Consider the following 24,936-nt stretch of genomic DNA (forward strand, 5'->3'; position numbering starts at 1 on the left):
TATATGGTATATGGTGTATAAAAATATACAATCATTGGCTAGTGGTGAGACAAAACATGTCATTCACATGGGACCAATACTTTATATTCCTAGAGAGAGAAACCCATGCACAGAAAACATTACTTCAATATCTAATTCACCATGTAAGAACTTAGAGCACCCTGAAATTCAGACATGATGAAATAAAATCTTCTATACTCTTCATCTTCATCCAACATTCCTATTCAGACCAAACACCCACTGCTTTCAACTGTCAACAACAGATTGTCATCCGTCCCCCAGAAGCCTTTATTCTCTCTCTATCTTCGCTTTCACTTGAGGAAATGACTTGAATTGAAAGTGCAGCCTTTGAGGCAAAGGGGTGTGGTTTTAGCTTTACTAAGTGTAGACACAGCTGCAGCTAATCCGCCTGATAAACTGGTCACTAACGACCTACAGTGAGCCAGAGACCACCGGTACACACAATAGCCACACACAATGGACCTGCATATCACAGGTATAACTAGTAGCATCAGTAGCATAATGGTGACGTTCCATTTAGTGGATGCAGCTCAACAGCTGCGGTTTGATGCACGCAGCTTTACCACCAAAATGGAAATAAGCCATTATTAAGGTAATTAAATGCACCTGTGCTTTTCCTGCTAATCGCCAATTGTCAAAATGTCAGCTGTTAAAAGGGACTATTACTTGCAGGGCAGACAAAAGAAACACACTCATGCTGTGTTCCAATTCCATATAGAACACAACTTGCGTACAATATAATTAGATCGGTCTTTATAGACTATGTCTTTGCAGATGGTTTACACAAAATCAGCATACTTAACCAATTGATACCATGCTGTCCAATGTCAAGTAAGCTGTGACTTTAAAATAACACTACCTATACTTTTTTTTCATTTGTTGTATTCTGACAACTTTCTGATCCGTCTCATGGAGTTCAAGGATGTGGAAAGGAAGGGTCTACAGAAGTATGTTATTTGTTGAATCATGTAGTATATTTGGGGCTGGACCCATACTTATCTATGGCGTCTTCTGCATCAATGTCTACCATCTTTTGGGCAGCTGTGGCTCAGAAGTAAAGCTTCTTCAACCACAAGACTGGCGGTTCAGTCCCCAATCCTCTTGCTAAACCGCTCTTTGAGCCAGAAACTGACCCCCGAGTTACTTCCCAGGCGCTATGTGAGTGTTGCTTTGGTTGGGACTACATTGTACTGTATGATTTTGTGTGATTTCTTTCTTTTTATTTTAGTCTCCCCCTTTCACTTAATTTCATCAAAAACCTGCTCAGAATTATTGTGGTATGGAATTAGGACACAGCTTCAGTTTAACCTGGGCATTTGAAGTTGACGTTTTCATGTATATTGTTCACTTTGTGCTGAATATAGCAAGTAAGCAATCAAGTGTGTATGTGCTATGTATGCAGCACTTCTGTGTTTGTCTGTCTTTAGCCTCGATTTCAATCCAACAGCATTTAGTATAAAAATAAAAAAACAACCTACTAATTATGGGTAATTTGGTCCATTTCATACAAATTAATCCCACAGGTCTATCTTACATGTGAGACGAGAAAAAGATAGAAATTGAAGACAGACTATGGCAACACTTAGGCAAAGAAGTAGTGACACCTGTTTAAACTGGGGAGTAAAAATACTGCAGTTTGCTTATCTCTCAATTTTCGACAATCATTTAAACATGAGCTCTGTCCTTCTCAGGATTAAGAATCAGAAAAGACACAAGATATGCAAAATCACCTTCTGAACACCCCTCCACTGCTGTCCACAGTGAGACGTTTATCTAGAGAAGAAATACTGACTTTAATCATATGTACACTAAATAGAAATAGCTACTGTCATAATGTGATATGATGCTTAACCTGATCGAAACCAAACGACTGCAAAACCTGGCACGCTCAACGTCAACATTTGAACCTCATGCAATACTGATGGTACACCCACGTAGCTCAATCCATTTAAAGAGGAACTGTAAATGAACAAGAGGAAGGGATGCAGTCAAACACATGTTGAGTCAAGGAGGTGAAGCAGGTTGTTTCTGTTTGATCAGCTTGTCATTCTGGGGCTACACCGGCTGGATGTTGAACCGTAAGCAAAAACACCAGTTTCACATCGATGTCTCAAAACACATTTGAGGCCGCAGATGCAGGTCCAACACCCCCACCACGAGAAAGAGAAATAAATACATCATTACTGCACTGCAATGTACCTGATTTCAAGTATGTTAGGTTTCTCCGGCATGGAAACCACTCAGTTTACTTACAAATGTAACAAACAGAAAAAAAATACATCATCAGGATATGGATTTTTTTTTTCACTTTCACAAATATATTTACTTCGGGAACCTTGTACACAGTCATAGTTATTGCATTGTTTTTGCATATCTTGTGGGATGCAGGATAACACCCACTAACATCACACACTGCAACACAACAACTCATAGTTCAACCTACAGGTAACATAAAAACTGCAATCTTGCTCCACTCCACACGGGGGCACCACAGGCTTGTGAATCCCTCTCCCTAAAGAGCCTTTCAACAGACACAATAACCCACTTCTGACACACAGAGTTACTCTAAATGGGTGTCACTGTCTAAAATATGCAAGAGGATATTTATTAGGAACACAAAAGTTAAGGAATTGAACTAAGTGTGGTTTCTGAGTGCATGTATGCACCTGATTATTCATCGTAAGACTATGATTAACTATTGGGGAAATCTCCCTGTCCTTTTTTAACTAGGTCAAGTCTGAGAATGCTTCTGCATTGGATGATTCGTTGATTCATTAACGTGACTTTTCTCATTCATTACACTTATCAGAACAGCCTTGATGGAGTAACATTCACAGCTGTTGCTATACTGGTTGGTAGAAAGCAGACACACTCACTGTATCTTTATTGTAGTAGTTTGGATACAAAACTACTACTTTACAATCCAGATGCCTGCTGCTTACATGTATTATTGAGGATTTAGACCTAACAGGCAGTAGGTTTATCAAGTAAATCAGCATAAATCCACACGTGGGGAGGACTCATTATGTCTTTTAAATTCAGGGTTATAGAAACGTTACCATGTGGCGAAAACAAAAAGTGAGATTGTGCTAACTTTTAGGTTAAAACTGAACCCAGACGCTTCCATGCGCACACATTAACATGCTTGACCTTACCTAAATCTGCTTTCTTAAGTTTTAGATTTAACGTTTGACTAAAAAAAAAAAAAATCAGCTTATACTGAAACTGATGTGAGCCACTAGCCGCAAAGTAGTCTGTTAGCTTAAGGTATTCCAATCATATTACGATATAAGTAATACTTCAATGACGTGTTTCAAGAATAACTGAAAGAAAGAAACAAATGCTGAAAATGTCAAAGGCAGAAAGGAAAAAAACAAAAAAAGCAACAGACTAAATGTCAGGGAGGGTATTCCTTTGACAACACAGACTTCTTCGGGGCTTGCAGTATGATCATAACCACAAAACAACAACAGCACTGCCACTAAAAACACACGGTCAACATTCACATTTAGTTTGCATAATAATGTCAGCAGTCTGTTACTGGCACAGGATGCAGTGTATGGCAGTGTGTTCATGCATACCCTTCCCTGCCACAAACCTGCTCTGTTTAACATGTAGGAATGAGAGCTCAGCAGTTAAATCTTTATGGTAAATTAAAGTGAAAACTAATGGCTATAAGTTGACATGTGATAGTGTGTCTGAGTGGGAATTCAATGTATTTTAAAGTGAATTTTTTTAGAGATACAAATCTATTGCAACATATTTGGGTTTTCATAAGAGCTGATTAGAGAGTTTAAAAGTACTGTTTTTAATGCTCTTAAGTTGACTTTCTTATAAAATATTTTGGACTAGATCCACTGAGATGTACCTGCATGTCTAGTCTCTCTGAGTGTCTAGTTGACTTTGCATCTGGATTGTGGTGGTAACAACAATGTTTTCCCAAAATTTCAGTGGCTACTAGCATAACCTGTCACATAACATTTTAGAGAGCTGAATTGGTTCATTTCAGTTTAAAATACTAAAAAGTTGTTTAATAAATGTGACGATTGGCACCAAAGATGTGATACTGACATTAGGAATGGGTTGTTTTTTTCTGGAGAAGATACAATACCAAGGTGAGACCAGTGCCCCGTGGAATGTACTGAGGCCTGAGGTCTATAACTGGCTATGGCATCCTGTGGTCACACCTTATCTCAAGTCAATCCAAACTATAATCAAGAAACAACCTATAATAGAGGTCAGTAAAAAGTTGTAGCATGCTACCTATAAGCCATTAGAATAAAATGAAGACAAAAATCACACCAGGGGTTCATCCAGGAAGTCACAGCTCTCCAAGCTGACAGTTGTCTGATTTGTGTCCAATTATTTTTAACGATAACCAAACAATTATCACACCTTATTAATCAACGGCACATTTCCTGTCTGTAGTATATTTAGTTTTTACCAGTAAATGATAATACAGACAAGGAGCTGTTTAATTTCTAACAATGACAATAAATCATAATGTTTTGTAATGTGAGCAGACCTCAGACAGAAAGATGTGATTCAGAAGTCTTGCAGCATCTGTACACCAGCCCTAATAATTCATTTGGAGTTGAAACTACGGTTTAATTATGAAATCGTATGATCATGGTGTGTTACAGTCGAGCGATCAGGGCGTCACTCCCAAATTCGTTCACGAGGCGTCACTGTGGCAGTATGAATTTGGTGCTTCTACCATTTAGAGCAACCATCCACCATAAAGAAGAAAAAGCAGCAATTGCCAAAAAAGCTTGTTCCCTTCTGGCCAAGCTGCAATGCCGAAACTCATCACCACCGTTAACTATAAACTCTGACCTCGCTGGAGACCTTATGCCTAATTACCTCTAAAGAGAGAAATAAAGATAAGTAATGTCTAATTTTCAAAGATAGAGTGGCTTCTGACTCTGCAGCTTGGCTAAAACGTAAAAACCGTGCTAAAGAAATCACAAAGCTTTGGAAGCATGCCTGTCCATGGTAACCCTGTGTTAAGGAGGCCCATTATCACACACACGCACACGCACACGCACACCCTCACATAATACCATACTTGTAATGCTACCTTAATTTACTGTCTAGGCTTAAAATCAGCTTTTTAGAATACGTAAGTAACCACTCAGACACAGGCACACACACACATCCTCACACACGTTTTGTCTCTTCTGGGAAAAATAAATAAATAAATAGATACAATCTGTAAAAGGTGCATACTGATAGAGAGAGAGACCCCCTTTTAGATACACACGCTATCTCACACATTCGTGCAATACATACATCCTGTACTAAAACGCAGACACACACCCGCACACACAAATATAGTTATGCACTCGCACGCAAACACTACGCCCTGCTTCGATACTTAAAACCTCTTAAAATTCTCCTAAAATAAACCGAGCAAAAAATACATTTATAAGACCAGCACCCCGATTGTGCAAACAAATCAAGGATAAATTAAACCAATAACATCATGAATATAAAACAAAATAGTCATGGCTAGCCAGTTTTGCACAATATTGAACTGTTAAATACATAGTGGGCGTGGTCTGTAGAGAGAGAGTGTGTGGCAGCAAATCCAATAGGATTCCACGCTGAGAGGAAGAGGAGGGTCTTGGAGGAGGACGTGAGGTTGATTGACGGACAGATCCTCTGTAGATCCATGCCCAGAGTCACAGTTTTCTTTATCAATCAGTCACTCCCATTGTCTCCTCCACCCTCCATCTCTGTTGCCCTGTTCGACACACTCGCCTCCAGAGGGCTGAAAAAGCAAAAAACCCAGCGATGGAGGGAGAGGGATGGTGGAATAACCAAAGAGGAGGGAGGAAGGAGAGAGGGAGGAGTGAGGAACGGCGAGGTACGAGGCAGAAAAGGGGGCTTGCTGTCTCTGCCTAGCCACCAAATGCTCCTCCCGTTTCCTGTTTGGGGCAGGAAGTGGGCGTGATCAAACGAGGAGAAGCGGAAGAGGAGGCAAAGCCAGATCAAAGTGACGGACGAGGTGAGTTTGTCTCTCGCTGGCATCTTACTAACCAGCGGATAAAATAGCTGGTTAGCTTCCCATTGGCCAGAAAGTGTCTCTCTCTGCCCGTGGCCCCCCTACAGAAGCCCTGTCGTGGCTGTTGGTCCATCCCTCAAATCCTTCCCCCCCTTGGCTAGGGGTGGTGTGTCACCTTAATGCCACCCCTAGGCTGGCAGGGCAGTGCTCCAAGGTTCCTTAGCTTTGGAAGAGGAAGAGAAGTGAGATTTCAAACAGGGATTTCCTCGCCCCCGTTTACTTAATACAGCGCTTCATCATCAGCGAACCAAGAAGGAGGAGTTGACCTTTGACCACAAATGTGTGTGGTTGGTTTTAAATCCTTAACTGACCCTCGCCCCCTCCCTCTCACAAGCTCGTCTGCTGTCCCCTACCTGGCTTCATGGCGGCCAGACAAACAACAATAACACAACATCAAAATAGGCATTGGAAATGAAAACAATAAACACATTATTTTGACTGCAGGAAATCGATAAAAGGACTTCCTGTTTCTGTTGTTTACTTTATACCCTTCATTCATCCCTACTTTCTGCTTGCTTTTTTTGCCTGTCTCTACTTTCCTGCTCTTCACACTTTGAGGACATGATAAAACTGTGAGGCACTTTAGAGACACACTCAGATATGTGTGGAGAACACAGGCATTCACGCACGCGTACAAATAGAGAAAATCATAGATCACACACACACACACACACACACACACACACACACACACACACACACACACAAACACACACACACACACACACAAACACAAACACACGCACACACACACACACACACAAGCATACACTCAGATAGTATAGAGTATAGTGTGGTATACTTGACTACAAACATTCAAACACATACAAACTTATATAAACTGACAAAGTCATAACATGGTGTTTAAGGTTGCATCACTGGCCGCCATTGTCCAGAGCGGTTACATCTGGCAGAGAGGCAGACGATGTGAGTTTGTGTGGGTCTGTGTGTGTGTGAGAGGGGTGGGGACAGACAGAGCCAGTCGCTGCTCTGTTACCCAGCACTGACAAGCGTCAGTCTCTCATGATATCAGAGGGGCCAGTAGGCCCATCGAACCAGTCAATCCAACTCCTACAAACTCGTCACACACTCCATATCCTCGTCCTCCAACAGCCCGCTATTCCTCTGCCGCGCTCCTCCAATCACGGCTGAGCTTCTTTGTTGCCCCTCCTCCCTCCCTCCCACCTCTTCCTCGTCCTCTTCTTGTCCCCTCACCCCTGCTAGCAGCTCCTGCCGCTCCTCCACCGAGGATGGTCCGTGGAGGGAGCCTCTGCTTCCTCCGACTTCTTCCCCGCCCTCACTGACCGCTCGGTCCCTGTGTGTTGTTGCAGCTGCTGTGTGAAAGGGGAGGAGGTTGCCGTTGGGGCTGTGCTGGGTGGTGGAGGAGGTGTTGGATGTGGTGTTCGTGGCGGTGTTGCCGTTGAGAATGTTGTTGGCTGCGTGCTCCATCTCCTCAATGGTCATGTCGCATGCGTCGGCCAACTCGGCTTTGGTCACCTCGATAAATGATGGGTCCTGGGCGAAATGACCCAAACCCTCTGATATTAGCACCTGGGGAGGGAAATGAGAAAGAAAGGAGTGGGCGGAGAGAAAGGGAGGAAGACAGAGAGAAATGGGAGGATGGAGGGAGGGAGTAAACTTTAGTTGGAGAGAGAAGGAACTAATGATTATCTTTATTATCCATTTAATCTTATTTTCTTGATTAATCATTTGATCTATAAAATCGTTGAAATTGCCAGTTGTAATTTTCTGAAACCAAATGTCACCAAATTGTTTGTTTTAAATAAAAAATAAAGCAGTGTCTGTGACGTCATCACAGGTGTCAGGATCCTGTAAATTATACTTTAAGAGTTAAAACTATCCAATATTTCACAAAAAGCGGATAAAGATAAAAAAGAAATAAAAAAAGAAATGATGTAGCAGAACATATTGCGAAGCCCTCAAATCTATCCTCTGACCTTCTGGAGAGGTGTAACCTTCTCCAACCTATACACACACACACACACTCACCGCCTCCACCAGACTGCCTGCGCTGCCGTGACACAGTGAGCTGGAGTCTTTTCCCAGAAGCGAGGGCACTGTGAGCGACACCGGCCGTGGTGGTCTTTGATTGGACATTGACACGCTGGGGGTGGGGCTAGGACTGGGAACTCGGCTGTTCCCATTACTGTCGCTGTACCTAGGGGCAAAAACATTCGTTTTTTATTATTATACTGTTCCTACAGTTTCATCGTAACTGCTACTTTGACAATTGTACTGTGACTTTAACAGTCCTTTCTGAGGTACTTCGTCTTACCAGGGCCCACAGTTGACAGAGGGCAAGCTGGTATTGAGCTTTTCATGGGAGTTGGAGCCCTCTAGCCTCAGAGAGGGCACTCGCTGGTAGGAGGCATCGCCGCCATGGGCTAGAAACCAGGACAGGAGAAAAACGGCAAAGCTGCTAAATGGTATAACTGTGCTTGTTGATGGAACGTTATGCATTTTTGTACATGACAAACAACTTTGTGGCCTTTGATGTGTGTACAGTATACCTGTGGGACTGGCTGGAGGCGTGGAGCAAAGCCGGCTGAAGAGGGTAGGTGAGTGACTCCTTCTTAGCAGAGGACTCAACCCAGCAACTGCCAGAGCCTGAAGGAGGACAGAGGAGAGTGACAGTGTTAGAGAGCACCAGAAAGTGGAGATTATCTGTCTGCATGCCAGGGAGTCCACATTATTACTTATTTATGTGCATCCAACTGTGAAAGTTGTCTGTGTTTATGTTACGGGCATCTTCTACCTGATGATGTACAAGATGTAGAGGTACAGCCGTCTTCTGGGAGACGTCTGGCCTTGACTGTCTCCTGAGACATTCCAGATGGAAGGACGATCTCCGCCCTGACACACACAAACGAATAAAAAATATGCAAACATGCAGCATGTTAGAATGAGTACACAACAGAACAAATAGGCATTGTACCAATTTTTTGAGGAAAGATGTTTATCTGCACATGTCCGCTCACCCAGAGAAGTGGGGCAGAGGAAGACTCTCCTGGGAGACTGCCACCCTCCTCCTCCTCTTCTGTCTTCTGCCTCCTCTCCTTCCTCCATGGGAGTCAACTGCTTACATGTGTCATCATGATACACCAGCCTAGTACACACAGAGAGGGGGTTAATAAAAGCCACACCACGAAACAGAAAAAAATTGAGAGATAAAAATGTTTAAGCAGTACATGTCCGAGGAGAGCGAGTGGTCGTCCTCATTGTACTCCCTGTCGTCGGCGTAGCTCTCATCGTACGTCTCCTCCGTTGACCCCTCGCCTCTTCGGATGATTGGCAGACGGCTGTCAGTTGAGTCCGAGCTACCAATAAACAAACAAGCACACAACCAAAACAAACAAACAAAATGAACAAAACACAAACCAGATGGAAAAGAACAGGTAGACAAATAGGCAGACGGACGTAAACATGAACACAGAAAAAAAAGGAGCAGCTAATTAGCAAAAAACTCAGAGAGGCGCTTAGGAAGAGAGTGAGAAATCCACTGAGGCATGTAGGACAAAGTAAGAGGAGGAGAAGAAGAAGAAGAGACAGCTCGAGGAAAAGAAGGAGGAGACGCAGGTGGGAATTACAAATATTTTGTTAAAGCACAATGTTGAAAAGCATCAAGGCATTAACTGGAATATGACAAAGTGATAGCACGACTGAGGTGCAGACATCTTTAAAAAACAAAGATTTGGACAGACAACATAATGGCTCGGAACAGCTAATGTTGTAAGCTAGACCAGTATTTGAATGTAGGCCTTCTGGGAAATTTAACAGCTACTTTTTTATGCTATTCTCATCATTAATAATAAAGGCCAATAAAGTCCTGGAATAGGATGCTGTCTCTTATACTCATCTCTTAAGAAGTGGATGCAATACCTAGAGTACATAAACCTGGGTACAATTCTGTTAGCAGCGGTGAACCGCTTGTGCTGCTAATTTTCCTGCAGCACAAGCGGGAAGAAATTCTTTGTAAAGATAATGTCACATTTACGGATTAGCTGTGGATATTATGTGGCTGTACTTCGCCAGTAAAAGTAAAACTGACCGCTGACAGCAGACCACAGACCGCAGCTGGCTGAGCTCAGAGCGGCCTCTGCAGTTTGCCGCTGGCCACACCTCGCCGCTGCTTGGTGTGTTTTTGACGTTCATTCTGAAATCATTGTTGTGTGTTTATTTTTTTCTGAATATAAACTCTGCATATAATCTGTATTTAGGTGTATTCTCTTTGTATTCCAAAGATGTCTTGCCACCCTATCCGTCCACATCCCTATCTGTTTCATACTCCAAACTTTAAGCTTTAAGGACACATCCTGACATTTGAAGTTTCATTTTCTTCTTCACCAGATAGTTTGCTTAAGTCTTACAACATGTCAGCTCCCCAAAACCATCTGTTAATGATTGTGATTCCAATAAAAACCAAGAGTTATAACAATACTGCATAGCTTGCAGTTAGCAGTACCGATTATTTTTTACCTCTCCTAATAACCGCCTGGTGAAGAAAAACGAAATCAAATTTCTAAATGTAAAGATGCCCCTTTAATCCACAGCTATTTAAGATGCTCCACAGCATACTCTGGGTTAGAACAGCATTGGACTGAAACCTGACTAAAACTGTTCTGAATGAGTTTGATCAAGCTCACTCCACTTGGCAGCTGGATGGAGGTTACCCTGTTGCTAAATCAAGCAAATCCAAAGAGATCGGAAAGCTTACACTGTACTTTGCTTTGCACTGGAGCATTGATTGTGACAAGTTTAAATCCTTTTTCAAATGTATGATGACAGAGCTGTCTTGCAGGCTGACCTTCTAAGTTCAAAACATCTTGCAAACAAAAAAAAGTCACAACAAAATCTAAAGCCCTGCTAGCCCTGGAAGCTGCAATGTTTCTTCAGGCAGGAATAAAATATTAATATGTTAACAAAATGCTAATGGAAGGTCATAGGGGTCATTAAAATTAAATGGATGTGTAAAAAAAAGGCATTAACTCCTTATTTTTAATGTGTTCTTTTAATCCATCATCTGATAAAAATAGCTACGACCAGAAACCTTGCACACTGGGTCCGATGCATTTGATTATTCTATTTTCTCTTTTCTTGACTTTGTTTTTTGTAGAGTGCTTTGTGCTGGGAGGCGTGAATGAGCTTGCCATTTTGGTTGATAATGTTTGTATGGACAGTAGGACTGCTCGATTATGGCAAAAATTATCTGATCATCTAAAATAATTACTCGTGAACTTTGGAAATATGCACATATTGAACATAATGAGTATCTATTTTCTCTTCTTCTTCTTCGACTTGTTAATAGCAACAGCAATATATCCTAAATATTCCTGAATTCAGGTACACTTTATGGACCTAAAAATATGTTATTGTCATCTAAGGCTGCCCTTTTTAGGCAACTGCGGAAAAGCTCCAGAGAGCTGGATTAGTGCAGGGTAACAAACACTGACAGTATGATAATTAAATCCAAAACGCACAACTGGCTCAAGGTGGTTTTTGGGACATAAGAAATACTTTCTAGATAATAATGTTTGAAAATACAAAAACGGCCAAAATGATTTAGAAGTCGTGGACAAAGCCAGTGAATGAGGAAGTAGTTCCACTCACAGTTGAGTGGGTGGTCCTTCAATGTGGCCAAAAGACGCTTTCTGTTCACACTGATTAATGATTGTTGTCAGATTGTTAGAGTGATCCAATCTCAATGCACTTAGAGATGTCCACTTGTGATCTGATCATTCAGGATGGATTTAAAAAAACTAATTCTGAATAGGGCCTTAGACTATTTCTTGTGTAAAATTTTGGTGCTACATAAAATGTGAGGGATACCTAAAATCACTAGGAAACATCCTCAGGGGACCATGAAAACCCAGAGCAAAATCCAAAGCACAGAGAGCAGGACATAGGACAGAGAGCAGACATTGTGTCTAACCCAGACCTGCCTCAAAAAAGAGGACAGCAGCGATAAGAGCCTTTGATAGAGAAGGTTTGGCCATGTTGCACCAAACAGTCTATCCAAGGCATTGGTAGCAGATTTTATAGAAGCAGCACAGAGCCTGGCTTTTGCTATAGCAACTAAAGCATTATGTGCGTGGCAAGTCTCACTATAGCACTCTGACAGCAATGCCATTTGCATTATGAAACTTTTATACACGCAGTTAGGGGACTAACACAACACAGACACACACTTTCTCTCTCTGTCCCCTGGCAACATACCGCATGAGGGTGTCATAAAAACACGTCCTGCTTGCCAACAGAGACAAAAGACAGGGAAAGAGAGAAGGAAGGAAAAAGAAAGTGAAGGAAATAGAAGAACCATTTATGTTCGTACTGAAATGTCATGTTTATCATGTTTACGGGCTAGCTAAATATCTGTGGTGAGACTCAGGAAATGAAAGAGACAGACTAACAATTTTTCATCAAAGAGAGCATAAAATAAGAAAAGACAAAAAGACTCTAAAACAACAAATTCAATAAAATAAAAACATGATGAACACATTATTAAGATGCAGATGCAAACTGCTGCACTAACCTCTTTGGAGGAAAGCACCATGCAGATCTTGGCAGCAGGATGGGGGTGAGCGGCTGTCCCGTGTGTCCGTCCACAGTGCTTATGGACGGGCTTGGGAATCGACTGATGCCCTGGGTCGTCACCCCGACCATGCCAGTGTTGTTGGCATTGTTGATGTTGGCGTTGGAGCCGGATGAAGAGTAAGAGGACGGGGTGAACGTTGTCGAGTCCATGAGCTTCTCGTGGGACGGGCTCTCACCTTCGCAAGGGGAGCCCTTCTGGCTGATGTGCAAGGGACGCTGGGTAGTGAAGGACTGTGGGAAAGAACTGCGGCCATCACTCTGGTTGTAGTAGTTGACGTGGTTGCTGAACAACCCACCTGTACGCTGTGGGGTTAGAGGAGAGAGGGTGAAAGAGAAGGAAAGGAAAGAGGATGAAGGAAAGATGACAAAATAGATGAGAACTGTGGAAAAAAGACGGGGAATTCAAATAATATTTAAGTCAAAATGTCTTTACTACACCCACTCAGTCAGGAGTACTATTGTCACATTTACTGCTAGCAGCAATGAAACTTTACTCAGCCAAGATGAAAATGCAAAGTGAGAACCAAGGAGAGGTTGTTTATCTGATGTATTTTTCATAAGTTAGACATTTAGACAACTGCCAGTCAAAGATGTGCTTCTAAAATGCAAACGATCAATTATTCAAATTTTGAAATCTACGGTAATTGGTAACCAAGCTTTGTGGTGGAGAATGAGGCTTTTAAATGAGCTTTTTGAACCTCTGAGCACATGCAGTCATGTCTGTGTATGTGCATGGAGCAGTTTTATGGCTTCAAGCTGGACGTGGATCATCTCTCTCTCTTTCTCGCTCTCTCTCTCTGGAGAGTAAGTGAGGGTGTGTGTATCCAACCTTTACCCTGAAGATATCATCCTCGGATGCAGCTGAAACGGGCTCCTTCAGGCCTTTATCCAGCTCCTCCTCCACGGTCAGGTCTCCGGAGATGGCCCTCCGAATCTCTGGACCAATGTCATGCAATGTCCGCAGGCCCGCCTACACACAGACCAAACACGTTGACTTTTTATAGAATAAAACACTGACAAACATGTTTATTTCCTGGTCAAGAACCTGAAACAAAGGATCTGTACTCACACAAACATTAATTCTTTCCTGTCAACTCTTAATTCATAGCAAGAAGCCGACTATATGCTGTACACTATGTCCCCCCTCACATTTCTTTATTCATTTTTGGGATCTCTCACACAATCTACTGCTGTCTTCTGAATTTTCTAACAATGCAACAGATGTGTACAGATTTATGCTCAAGGGTAAACAAAACAGTGTGCCTGTGTACCTGCAGAGAAAGGGCAGTTTTGGGGGCCACCTTGGCCACCAGCCCTTGTTCTTTCCTCTTCTTAAACTTGCGGAAATATTCCTGGATGAGGAAGGTAGCGTAGAACTTCCCAACTGTTACCTCATCATCTGCCATGAATAAATTTGTAAATTATGACAGGATAATGCTTGCTCACAGCATATAGTGCAATGATTACTAAGTGTGTTATTAGATATGGATGAAACTGTGTTGCAGAGTATATATACCTCCAGCAGGGGGCACTACTTGATCCAAGAGCTTCATGCTGGTTCTCTTCCAGATCTTCTTCACTATTGCCCGCAGCTCCTCATTGGCCTGCTCCAGATTACCTGAACACACATGAACACTATCGGTTGATAGTAGTGTTTTAACAGTCGCATATTTTGTTACGACACTGTCTGTCCAGTGCGAAAGCCTCAACACAAGTGTGTCTCTATTTGTATCTGTGGGACAGTTTGTTGTTTATGCATTTAACACTGGTTTTATTACATTGTATTGTTGGGTTTAGGACAGTGTATAAATCTTGGTGTGGAAAGTGAAAAAACAATGTAACTTTACTTGTAAATATTGGTAAAGAAGGAAAATACTTAGACTGGGAAAGATGGTAGCATTTAATTATACATATGTGTGGTTGTATCTTGTGCCTGTACAACTGCATTAGAGAGTTTGTTCATGTGTGTCTCTTACCATCTGTCTTGATTCTGAGTGCCGTTCTGACCAGGGCAAACAGTGTGGCGTTGAACATCACTGTTCCATCGCTGTTCAGTGGCATGTTCATTGACACCAGCCGCTACATGAGAGAGAACATGTTGTTTGAGCCCACAGATGTTTTAAAAAATAAAACAGGTAATATTTCCTGTGCAGCTGCCAGCATCTTTTGGCAGCTGACGGTTTGTTAAAAATGAGCAGACAGTGGTTTGACACTATGGTCACTATTCATTTTACGCTAGAGAGACGTTGGTAATATCTATAATATTTTCTCTGTACAATCTGTTGTCAGTGGGCCATGTGAGTCACCGTGGAAGGTGTTATGAGTTGTAAATTTGTCATCACATCGATATCTCTAAGACACATATCACACCTTGCAAATAGAGTGGTTTTAATTCTGCCCCCAAAATAGTAGCAGAATCTGAACCCTTGAATTTGAAGGCCTGATCAAATATTTTTCTGCAGCCTTCACACCATGTTTGGGCATGTGTGTGTGTATGTTTACCTTGCAGGCCACCCTGTGTGGACAGAGCTTTCCAAAGCCGAGGGGAGGCTGGATTCTCCTCAGCAGAGTCACCACGTCCAGGTGCTTTATCCTCCCCCTGTAAAAAGTGCAGACGTCACATTATAGTGAATCTCTACACAACCCCTGCAGATGAATGATGAATTATTTGGATGACATATGCTATTCACTCTCTGTAAACATACTTAGCTTCTGGGTCATATTCAGCCCAGATCCTCTTGAATTCGTCAAGATGATGCGGCCCCAGGATCGACCAATCACGTGTCAGGTAGTCAAAGTTGTCCATGATGACGGCCACAAACAGGTTGATGATCTGGGGAGAATAAGGAATCATTCAGAAACTAAAGTAACAAAACAAAATATAGGAGATTATGTTTAACCTGTTTCAAAGACATCATGCAGTAAAACACTAAAACCTATTGAATGTAAAATGTAACTAGTTGCATTCTTATCTTATCTTTTAAAGGAATAGTTAGACAATTTAGGAATGTGCTTATTCGCCTGCTTGTGAAGAGATAGATTGATACAGCAGCAGATACACGCTTTACAGTAAGTATGAGGCTACAGCCAGGGGATGGTTACTTTAGTTTAGCACTAGACTGGAAGCAGAAGGAAAGCTGGTGTGATCCCATCCCAAGATGGTCTCTAGTTACAATTTGTCTTTGTGCTAAGCTAACCACCTGTTGGCTTGAATTTGATAACATTTTTGATCTTTCACCTTCCCTAACTGTACTTGATTATGTGTGAGCCTGTGAATGTTCTCATTTGTCCAGGTCATCGTTATCCCCAAAGAAATTTAAGTCAAAAGCAACTGAACTTGGTTGTCTGTCTTGGAAGACGTTTCACCTCTCATCCAAGAGGCTTCATCAGTTAATTTACGCATCTGACCAGGCTGGGACTGGTGAGTTGTTTGTGATTACTGTTATCTAATCAAATACAGTCTGTTCAAAATGAGAATCTCTCTTTCTCACTGTACTCACCAGAAAGGCACAGAGCATGTAGAAGCTGACAAAGTAAATGATGGCAAACTGGCTGCCACAGTCCTCGTGGGCCGAGTTGTTCTCATTGGTTGATCCTTTCTCGCACGGCCGATTGGGTGAGCACGCCAGCATGATCTCCTGCCACGCCTCACCTGTTGCACATCTGATAGATAGACATGCATGCACACACCCACACAAATATGCACACACGTTGACGCAGATATGCATGCAAAGATACGCACATATACAAATACATTAGAGGTACACATAATCACATAGATGTGTGCATGTGCGTGCCCATGCACCATTTATGCATTAACACACATACAGAAGCATGGATGTGTGCATGAATGTATATGGGAATACAAGCATATAGAAACAACCACACGCACACACACGCACACACACAAACCACACACAAACACACACACACACACACACACACACAAGCACATAGATACAAAGACAGAGAGAGGCAGACACATAAACACAAACACATATGCATAAGTGTTAGTGTGAACACCATTAAAAAAATATCACATCATAATTATATCCTGATGCACTGAATATACTGTGAAGCCCAGAGATGCAGGTGAGAATTTTTTTTTTTCTGATTATCCATTTTCAAACAGAAAAAAACCATGGTGAACTGGCGTAAAGCGTACGTTGGCAGGCGCAGTGGGACTTTTTACCTGATACACAGAATCCTTCAGTATGATGCAGTTTGGACGCCCTGCTGCTTCACACTGCCCTCTGGTACAATGAGGTATGCATCTTAATCATTTTTAAACAGATTGTACTAGTTCTATGTCATTTTAAGCTGTTGGAGAGCCGCGTAGCCGTGCGTACAGATAAAAAAAAGATGCGCTATGTAAAAATAGAGTTGAGCTTCCATGGTCCATTTAGCAGCTTCAATTAAATAGAATGACATGTACATCCTGCGACAGCCGTCATTGTTGTGCCGCATACACACCCCATGTATCTTGGCTGAAAGTCTGATCCAAATTGATTTCCCCCATGTAATTATGACTTAAGACATTTTCCCCCACCTATTTTCACAAATAAAAAAACCCCAACTAGAAAACAAATGAAGAAATGATTGTGACAAAAAAAAAAAAATTCATCTTAAGTCATAAACACAGGGGAGGAAACAATTTGGATCAGACTAAGACTTGGATGGAAATGGATCCCCAGAAAAAAACAACTTGCCTCTAAGAGCTTCTGTAATTTACAGAGCAACAGCAAAGGAAAGTTATTTCATATTTGCTTTTGTTGAGCTGCAGATCAAGACCTTGTCCAAACTACAACTGTCTTCCATTCTGAATACTTCAGCACTATTGAGCTTTCTAACTCTGCAGTTGCTGGTGATCATTTGTTGTGGGCTTTTGTTATTACACATCAGTATGAAGTATCCAAGAAACCTGACTCTGTGAATGGAAGCCCATTGCTATTATTTATTCCATGAAGGGGACAGTACATATAATATGAATGAATAGAAAATATATTTTTTTATGATTTTATGCCAAACTGATTAGAACAATAATAGAATGGGAGCCAAAACAATACCACAGTTTATCATATCTGATCTATCCTTTCAGTTTTTGTGTGTTTTTGTTCCCTGCATGGAATTTTACCCTCATTTCAACCACACAGGAAAGAGATGATTCTGACACTGGATCCAGCAGTTTAAATGTATTATCAGTAGAATCCTGAACACAGAAGAAGGTATCGTCCCCAGAGGACCAGAATATTTTGCGGTAAATCAGAGGCAACAATTATCATCTAACAACAGTGCATTCAGGCGTGTCTGTTATGTCTGTTAAAGCTGCTAAATAACAGGTGAGTCAGATCTTTGGTGATATTATGGGGACCACTGTTACATATTTATAACTAGACATTTTTAACTTTTGGCATAATGGCAATAGCACAGTCTCATAGTTCAAACTAACAAAGCATTTTCTCCTTTTCCCACTCTTTTGTCTCTTGTGTCAAGTCAAAGAGATGGCTGAATTTACAGCTTGACATTTACAGATATCCTGGCATTTAATTAACCTGCTCCTGTCATAAAATGTCAATGGTAAATGTAAATTATAATATAATTTTTTCAGAGAAAATGGAAGGGAGACAATATAAGGAAGATAAGGGAGAAAAAAAGGGTGAAAACCACAAAATATGAGGAGTGTAGTGATCCTCCTCACCTGAAGAGCAGCAGCACTGCCTGAGGGAACGTCTGGAAATTGTTGTTCCTGTTGATCTGCGTGTGGTCCCGCAGCGCTATCTTACCAAACATCTGCACAGGAGGGGAAGGAAGTAGTCACAGCACACAGGATAGGACGTCAGCATTGACAGGAGAAGGTGAGTGCTCTCTGGGACAATCAAAATTAGAGGCCGCTGCCCCTCTCATCATCAGTGACACAAACAACTCAACAGCTTGTGGGAGAGACGGGAGGACAGAGAGACAAAGACTGCTAGAAGAAGAAGATAAGTGGAGGTGAGCGGGACGATGTGACCGAACAGGAATTCTGGAAGACAAGACTCCAGGAGGACAGACACAGGATGGAGGCCAGCTGGAGGAGAGAGAAGAAACCACAACAGAGGGAGGGGAACAAGGTGACAGAGACAACAGCTTACCTGCATGCCGATGACAGCATATATGAAGAATAGCATCACTATAAGCAGAGCTACGTAGGGCAGAGCCTAAGGAAGAGAGAGACATTTTAGTGACAAGTTGTTTACAGTTTATCCTGCACCAAGGCTGAGTCCATTCACTTTCATTCAAATCTCCCACATTCAATTATTCTACAACTTGATTTCAGAAATTCCTGTTTGGGTTGATTAACCTCACATGTGTATTTCTTTGTTTTTCAAATTAGCAGGTGTAATAGGACAAATGTATTGGTAAATTATGAATTGAAAGTGAACTGATCTGCAGCCGTGTGTGGCACAACACCAAAAATAACCCAGGACAAATCATCTGACATTAATAGTGAAAAACCTCAGTAAAATACAAACTGCTCTCTGAGTTTAGCCAGGAGACCAGCCCCAACATCTTTTACATGAACCAAACTTGGCCAGAACAGGTGTGGAGACTGTGCTCCTGGCTAACATTACCCTTGTGACTAGGAGGGCAGGGCCAATTTGTGACGAATAATTGAAAAAGTAAGTAAGTTTGATTGTGTGTCAATATTGAATCCACTGATACATTTATTAAGGATAAAGGTAACAGTTTGTGTTAAGTACAGTAAATCTTACACCATAAACTGTTTCTTTTCTGTATCACCAATGTTGCAAATTTCTATGAGTGTACTGCAACATGAAGTGGCCCGTCTCAGTTAACACAAGAGAGAGAACAGATTATTTTCATTTCCCCACAACTCTCTATCAAATGATTTTATTTTTTGGTGGAGTGCTTTGTTTAACTTAGCTACTGCTTAACCCGCCTTACAAGGAATGGTGAGCTTTCAGGAGTTAGTAGTAGGGTGTTGGGGGGGAAAGGGAGTAGAAGAAGTGAAGGAAGAGATGAGAAGGAAAGAGAAGTTTGCTAGTTAAGGTTCTTGAGTTCCTGCCTGTTTCCCAGCTTCATATCCCTACACCCCTCCCTGCCTCTGCAACAAGACTCCTAAACCTCCTCTCCGTTACCTTGCACCATCCCTCTTTCTTTTCCTCCTTCCCCATCTAGACTTAGGCTACATCTACGCTACAACGGTTTCATTTTAAAATAGCGTTTTAAAACGAAAATGATGTGATGATGATGTTTTAGCTCTGTAAGAGAAATAATTTCTGTCTTTATTAAAACGCATTGCACACAAAGTAAGACCAGAGATTTCTTTGAAACGACGACAAAGTGGAACTGTTACTGAAAGTAACACAAGTATTGAAGGCGGCAGAAAACATAGATTGGGAGTTGTTGTAAAGCAAATATGGTGACATATTATATTATTACCGGGAGCATTATCCATCCCTGGAGGAAGCCATGGTAATTGGAAACCCCCAAGGATGAAAATCACAAAAGGTATGTAAAGTAACCAGGCCAGAATAGTGTGGATGATAGGCGTAAACGTAGTAAAAGTTTTAGAACATAGCAGTGTGGATGTAGCCGACGTCCCACCCTTCTGATTTCTTGCAAAAATAGGAGGTGGAGACAAGGAGGGAGGAGGCAAGGAAAGGAGAGGTGGCTTGTGAGACTCCACCAGGATGGATTTACACAAGGTCATGGATATTTTTTAGCCCAATATGACTCAGATCTGACATTATAAGATGGGTTTCACAGTATCAATAACATTAAATAAGCCTATTTGGGATTAATTATATTGATAATCACATTTTTGAATTAATTCAGTATATTACATGACCTTTAATAGCTACATATGGTAAATAAACTTTCACTATGCCAAGTTTGGATCGCAAAACTGTCGGCTGTGAAATGTAGTAAAAACAGTATAATGGCCTCCAAATAAGGGCTCCAATCTGGGTCACATTAGGGTTAAAACTCCACTTTCACATGGGCATTTCAGTCCTGTGTAAACCCAACCCCCTGCTCTAGCATGTTGTGTCCGGTTCTCCCCTCACTTGGAAAGATTTGATGAAGGTCCACAGCAGGGTCCGAATCCCTTCCCCGCGAGACAGCAGCTTCACCAGCCTCATCACGCGGAACAGCCGGAAGAAGGTGATGGAGATCCTGGCGTTCTCTTCAGAGTTCTGCAGTCCCTTTTGGTGGGGTTTGGTGTTTTTTCAGAAAAAAACACAGGACGCATGGGGACACATGCAAATAGGTAAGGGAGGGAAACACACACACACACACACACACGCACGCACGCACGCACGCACACACGCACACACGCACACACAAATACACGTACACACAGGTAAAGATGAACGTACAAACGTACACACAGACATGCAGAAATGCAGACATACAAGTAACATTCGTATGCGTATTCCCACCCACATATATATGTGGATGCAAATATGTATGACACACACACACACACACACACACACAGACACACAGACACACAGACACACACACACACACTGAGTTAATAAAAGGAAATCTGCGTCCTACAAAATCCCATCAAAATCAACTGATAAAAGCGATCTGGGAGAGAATCGGGCAGTCATGCTTATTTTTCTGGCTTCATGGAAAAATCATGTGGCAACAAAGAGATTCACAAACCATCTATCAGCTTCTTAAATACACCTGCATTAACCTCTCTTTATATAATAGCTACATCCAACTGTGCAACAACAATGTCAAAATTAGTTTGCAGTTTTTAAAGGCACTTGAGAGACACTTTACTGAACCACCAAAACTTAAAACGGCTTCATTAGTCCACTAATATTCCTGATTCTGGCATTCTGTTGTAACCTCAATGCTGTCATAATCAAGGTGTAGAACACACTCCTCTGTGTTTTGTTTCCATAACCTATATAATCCAGTTTTGCAATGGCACTTAACAAACGAGCATTAAAATACTATCGGAGCCCCTGAAAACATCTTGCTAAGCTGAAAGATTTGGTAACTGTGCACAGCTACAGACTAAAAAGTCTAAAAGCTGAGTCCAAGCCAGAGAGATTTCCATCGATATAGGTAAACTCTTTCATAAATCACTGATAACAATTTACAAGAAATACAGTACAAAAATCCCAGCCTGCAGGCAGAATCCTGTTTCAATAAATCATGCAGGCAGGCTAATTGTTTGTCACCGGGCAAATGGCCACCGGGACAAAATATCCAAAGATGACTTTCAGGAGGATAATGATATAACTGCCCAGTGCAGCCACAGCCAGGTATAAAAATTACATTTTCATAGCTGGTTAATGTCATCATCTTTACTTTTTGTTTACTACAATTTTCCACAAACTATTTTCAGTCCCGCGATCATTTTATTTTCACAGCTTCTTGCAATGAATACACAGTATTTTCCCTCTTCAGGCATTGAAGCCATCTATTATTTATTATACTGTATAAAGTTGCAGTTTATTCAAAATGTGCCTTAGTAAAGCTCGGAATTACAAGCTTGAGAGGCACTGTAGCTTTCTAACTCTCGATTGTCCCAGTACTCATCCACAGGAAATAACTCCATGATGAAATATTCAGCCACCTCACTGAGTGCTATTCTAATACAGATTTATTTATTGATGCTGCGGCTGCTCATTCTCAGGGACAAAAAGTCGGAAAAACAAAAGCAACATCAGAATTTCTTTAGCATTATGAAGTAAATACAGCAAATAAAGACCTAGTATATTATTGACAAGTATACCGTAAACAGCACATAGATCAGGTGAAGCCCTCATATAACTAGCAAATCATCAAACAATTACCCAGTATGCATAAAATAAACTTGAGTGCAAATATACATAGCGCTTCTTCCATAACCATACAGCCACAACAGTTCCGCAGTACATCTGCCTTCACTTAGATAATTAAACACAAGATCATCCTATCTGACCTCTAAATCTTTTTCATGCCATTTGTTTTTTTTCCAAGAGGCCATCAATTCTTTATGCTAATCCCACAGAGAAAACACAGTGTGCTCCTGAAAAGAACCAGCCATTTTCCACACACCTTACTGCAGTTTGGGATTACAGATGTCACATGTTACTTTTCAAGAGTTGTGTTCAGAGAAATAACTCATATTGTCTCTCATATTGTTCAAAGATATTAAAATTCACAATACCAATTGTATTATTCTATATCTCTGTAATAACTGGGAGCAGTTTTAGTATCTTCTTTAAAGGTAGATGTCACATTTTTTCTAGTATCACTGCAGTGTTGACAAGTAACCCAAGACATAAGTTTTCCCAAACTCCACTTACAGATATGCAGAACATGACAAAGCCTTCTGAGGAGTGTAAGTCAAAATTCTGTACTGCATGTAATACCATAACTGGACCACAATGGGGACCATTGCACCATTGAGAGAGTGGGGCAGTGAGTGGGACAGGTACATTGACAGTAAGTGTAACAGAGAGAGGGAGAGAGAGAGAGAGAGAGAGAGAGAGAGAGAGAGAGAGAGAGAGAGAGAGAGAGAGAGAGAGAGAGAGAGAGAGAGAGAGACACACACACACACAGAGAAAGAGACAGAGAGAGAGACAGAGACAGTCTGAATATGAAGAATAGTTTGAATTATTCAGAGACATCCAAACAAGCTGGTTCACAGATAGATAAAATAGACAGATAGATAGATAAATAGATAGATTGACCGATAGATAGACAGCAGGCCAGTGGAGAAGAGTGAAAGAGACAGCATGATAGCATGACCATGATGGCTTGCACTCATGACAAAGCACTAAGGTACCACACCCATAAGGGAAGGGGGAGCAAATTGCAAGCCATGGGTGAGGTGGGAGCAGCGGGCACCATGGCAACAACATAAGCCACTCAAGGTAAAGCCACAAGACTCCATTTATACTACATGTAGGCCTGCACAATACAGCTTCCTTCACCATACATACCATGTTATATATAAACATATAAAAGTACAATCAACAGCTACATAAATATAACTCTGGACATGCTGCAGGTGACAAAGGATAGCACGAATGTAAAGCCAAAAGTTTTGGATCATACCATGGTTGGCGTAGCAGGAGGGATGAAAGGATGGAGGGATGGAGGGATGGTGGAGGAGGTAGGGAGGCGGATGAGGTTACCGTCGGAGCGTACCATTGGCCTTACCACAGGGGGGTGAGAGGAGGAAGAGGAGGAGGAGGAGGAGGGCGAAGAGGAGGAGGACGAGGACGAGGAGGAGTCAGCTGGCTTTAAGGAAAGGCAACAAAGATCAGCACCAGAGCAGCGCCTTAGTGTGTGTTTGTGTGTGAGTGTGTGTCACTGTGCATGTAAAGTATGTGTGTGTTTTTATGTGATAAGCCCTAAAAATAACTCACAAACTGCCAGGCTACTGAGGGTCCAGTCTCTCATCAGCCCTCATATGGTGGAAAGGTGAAAAAAATAATTTCATCTGGGCCAGGAGGGAGAATTCTATAAAATATTAGTGCATATAGAGACTGAACCCGTCCCCTGTGAGGGGCCACGTCAGGATTGAGAAGACTGAAACATGTAGGAACTTTAAGATATTGCGAAATTGCTGTCTTACGCCTTGAGGGCCAAAATAATGAATGATGGTCTGGGGCAGCCACAAAGGGGAAAAGAGCTGATTGTGTACGTGTCTAACTCACATGAGTATGATGGGGGATAAATGGGCGCCTCTGTAGCTATCTGTTTTTGCTTTCTGCCAGCTGAAGCTACAGTACAGTAACAGTGGTTGAAGCTTTAGCTTAACTCAGGCTATGTTCACCAAATGCATCTTGGCATCAAAGGACAATGCCTCACTTGAATGTGTGTTATTCAAGCCTTTCTCGGACCTGAGAATAGTCAAGATCCAAGTGGAACTAGGTCAAAGAGGCATCGGAATATCACAATGAAAAAGACAGGAAGTCAAGATCATCTCAGTCAAAGATGATTTTCGATGCTTTTGGAAATCACATGTATTTAAATAACCCTGAGAAGCACAAAGATTACATACTGTAGGGAGACACCAATTGATCATCTCTGGTATTACACCATTTGACACCACTGGGAGTGATAGATTAACTACTAGTTCAATCTATGATCCAGGAGCTGTTCACTCTGCTTTGATGTTGGCCCTGTTAAAATACCATACTATTATAACAGAGCCATACACACAAATTTATGATCACACACATCGATGATATTAACAAGTGTAATAGGTTACT

The 24,936-nt window shown here is 41.7% G+C and overlaps 1 protein-coding gene across 1 annotated transcript in view; it reads right to left on the bottom strand.

Moving 5' to 3' along the window:
• Nucleotides 1–7,159: 7,159 nt before the first annotated feature.
• Nucleotides 7,160–24,936, bottom strand: part of cacna1c (calcium channel, voltage-dependent, L type, alpha 1C subunit) — a gene marked incomplete at both ends in the record, with an annotated part of 197,538 nt that continues 179,761 nt past the window's right edge. Inside the window, 20 exons of the mRNA XM_083935268.1 lie at nt 7,160–7,639; nt 8,099–8,267; nt 8,385–8,493; nt 8,620–8,716; nt 8,865–8,962; nt 9,088–9,215; nt 9,298–9,426; nt 12,323–12,349; nt 12,639–13,003; nt 13,536–13,670; nt 13,972–14,099; nt 14,217–14,318; nt 14,677–14,779; nt 15,203–15,299; nt 15,406–15,533; nt 16,201–16,363; nt 18,399–18,490; nt 18,832–18,897; nt 20,770–20,907; nt 23,774–23,959. Of these exons, the coding sequence (XP_083791394.1) occupies nt 7,160–7,639; nt 8,099–8,267; nt 8,385–8,493; nt 8,620–8,716; nt 8,865–8,962; nt 9,088–9,215; nt 9,298–9,426; nt 12,323–12,349; nt 12,639–13,003; nt 13,536–13,670; nt 13,972–14,099; nt 14,217–14,318; nt 14,677–14,779; nt 15,203–15,299; nt 15,406–15,533; nt 16,201–16,363; nt 18,399–18,490; nt 18,832–18,897; nt 20,770–20,907; nt 23,774–23,959 (2,940 nt within the window). The remainder of the gene's footprint in view (nt 7,640–8,098; nt 8,268–8,384; nt 8,494–8,619; nt 8,717–8,864; nt 8,963–9,087; nt 9,216–9,297; nt 9,427–12,322; nt 12,350–12,638; nt 13,004–13,535; nt 13,671–13,971; nt 14,100–14,216; nt 14,319–14,676; nt 14,780–15,202; nt 15,300–15,405; nt 15,534–16,200; nt 16,364–18,398; nt 18,491–18,831; nt 18,898–20,769; nt 20,908–23,773; nt 23,960–24,936) is intronic.

This window comes from Echiichthys vipera, assembly GCF_963691815.1.
Source record: "Echiichthys vipera genome assembly, chromosome: 20".
Taxonomy (NCBI): domain Eukaryota; kingdom Metazoa; phylum Chordata; class Actinopteri; order Perciformes; family Trachinidae; genus Echiichthys; species Echiichthys vipera.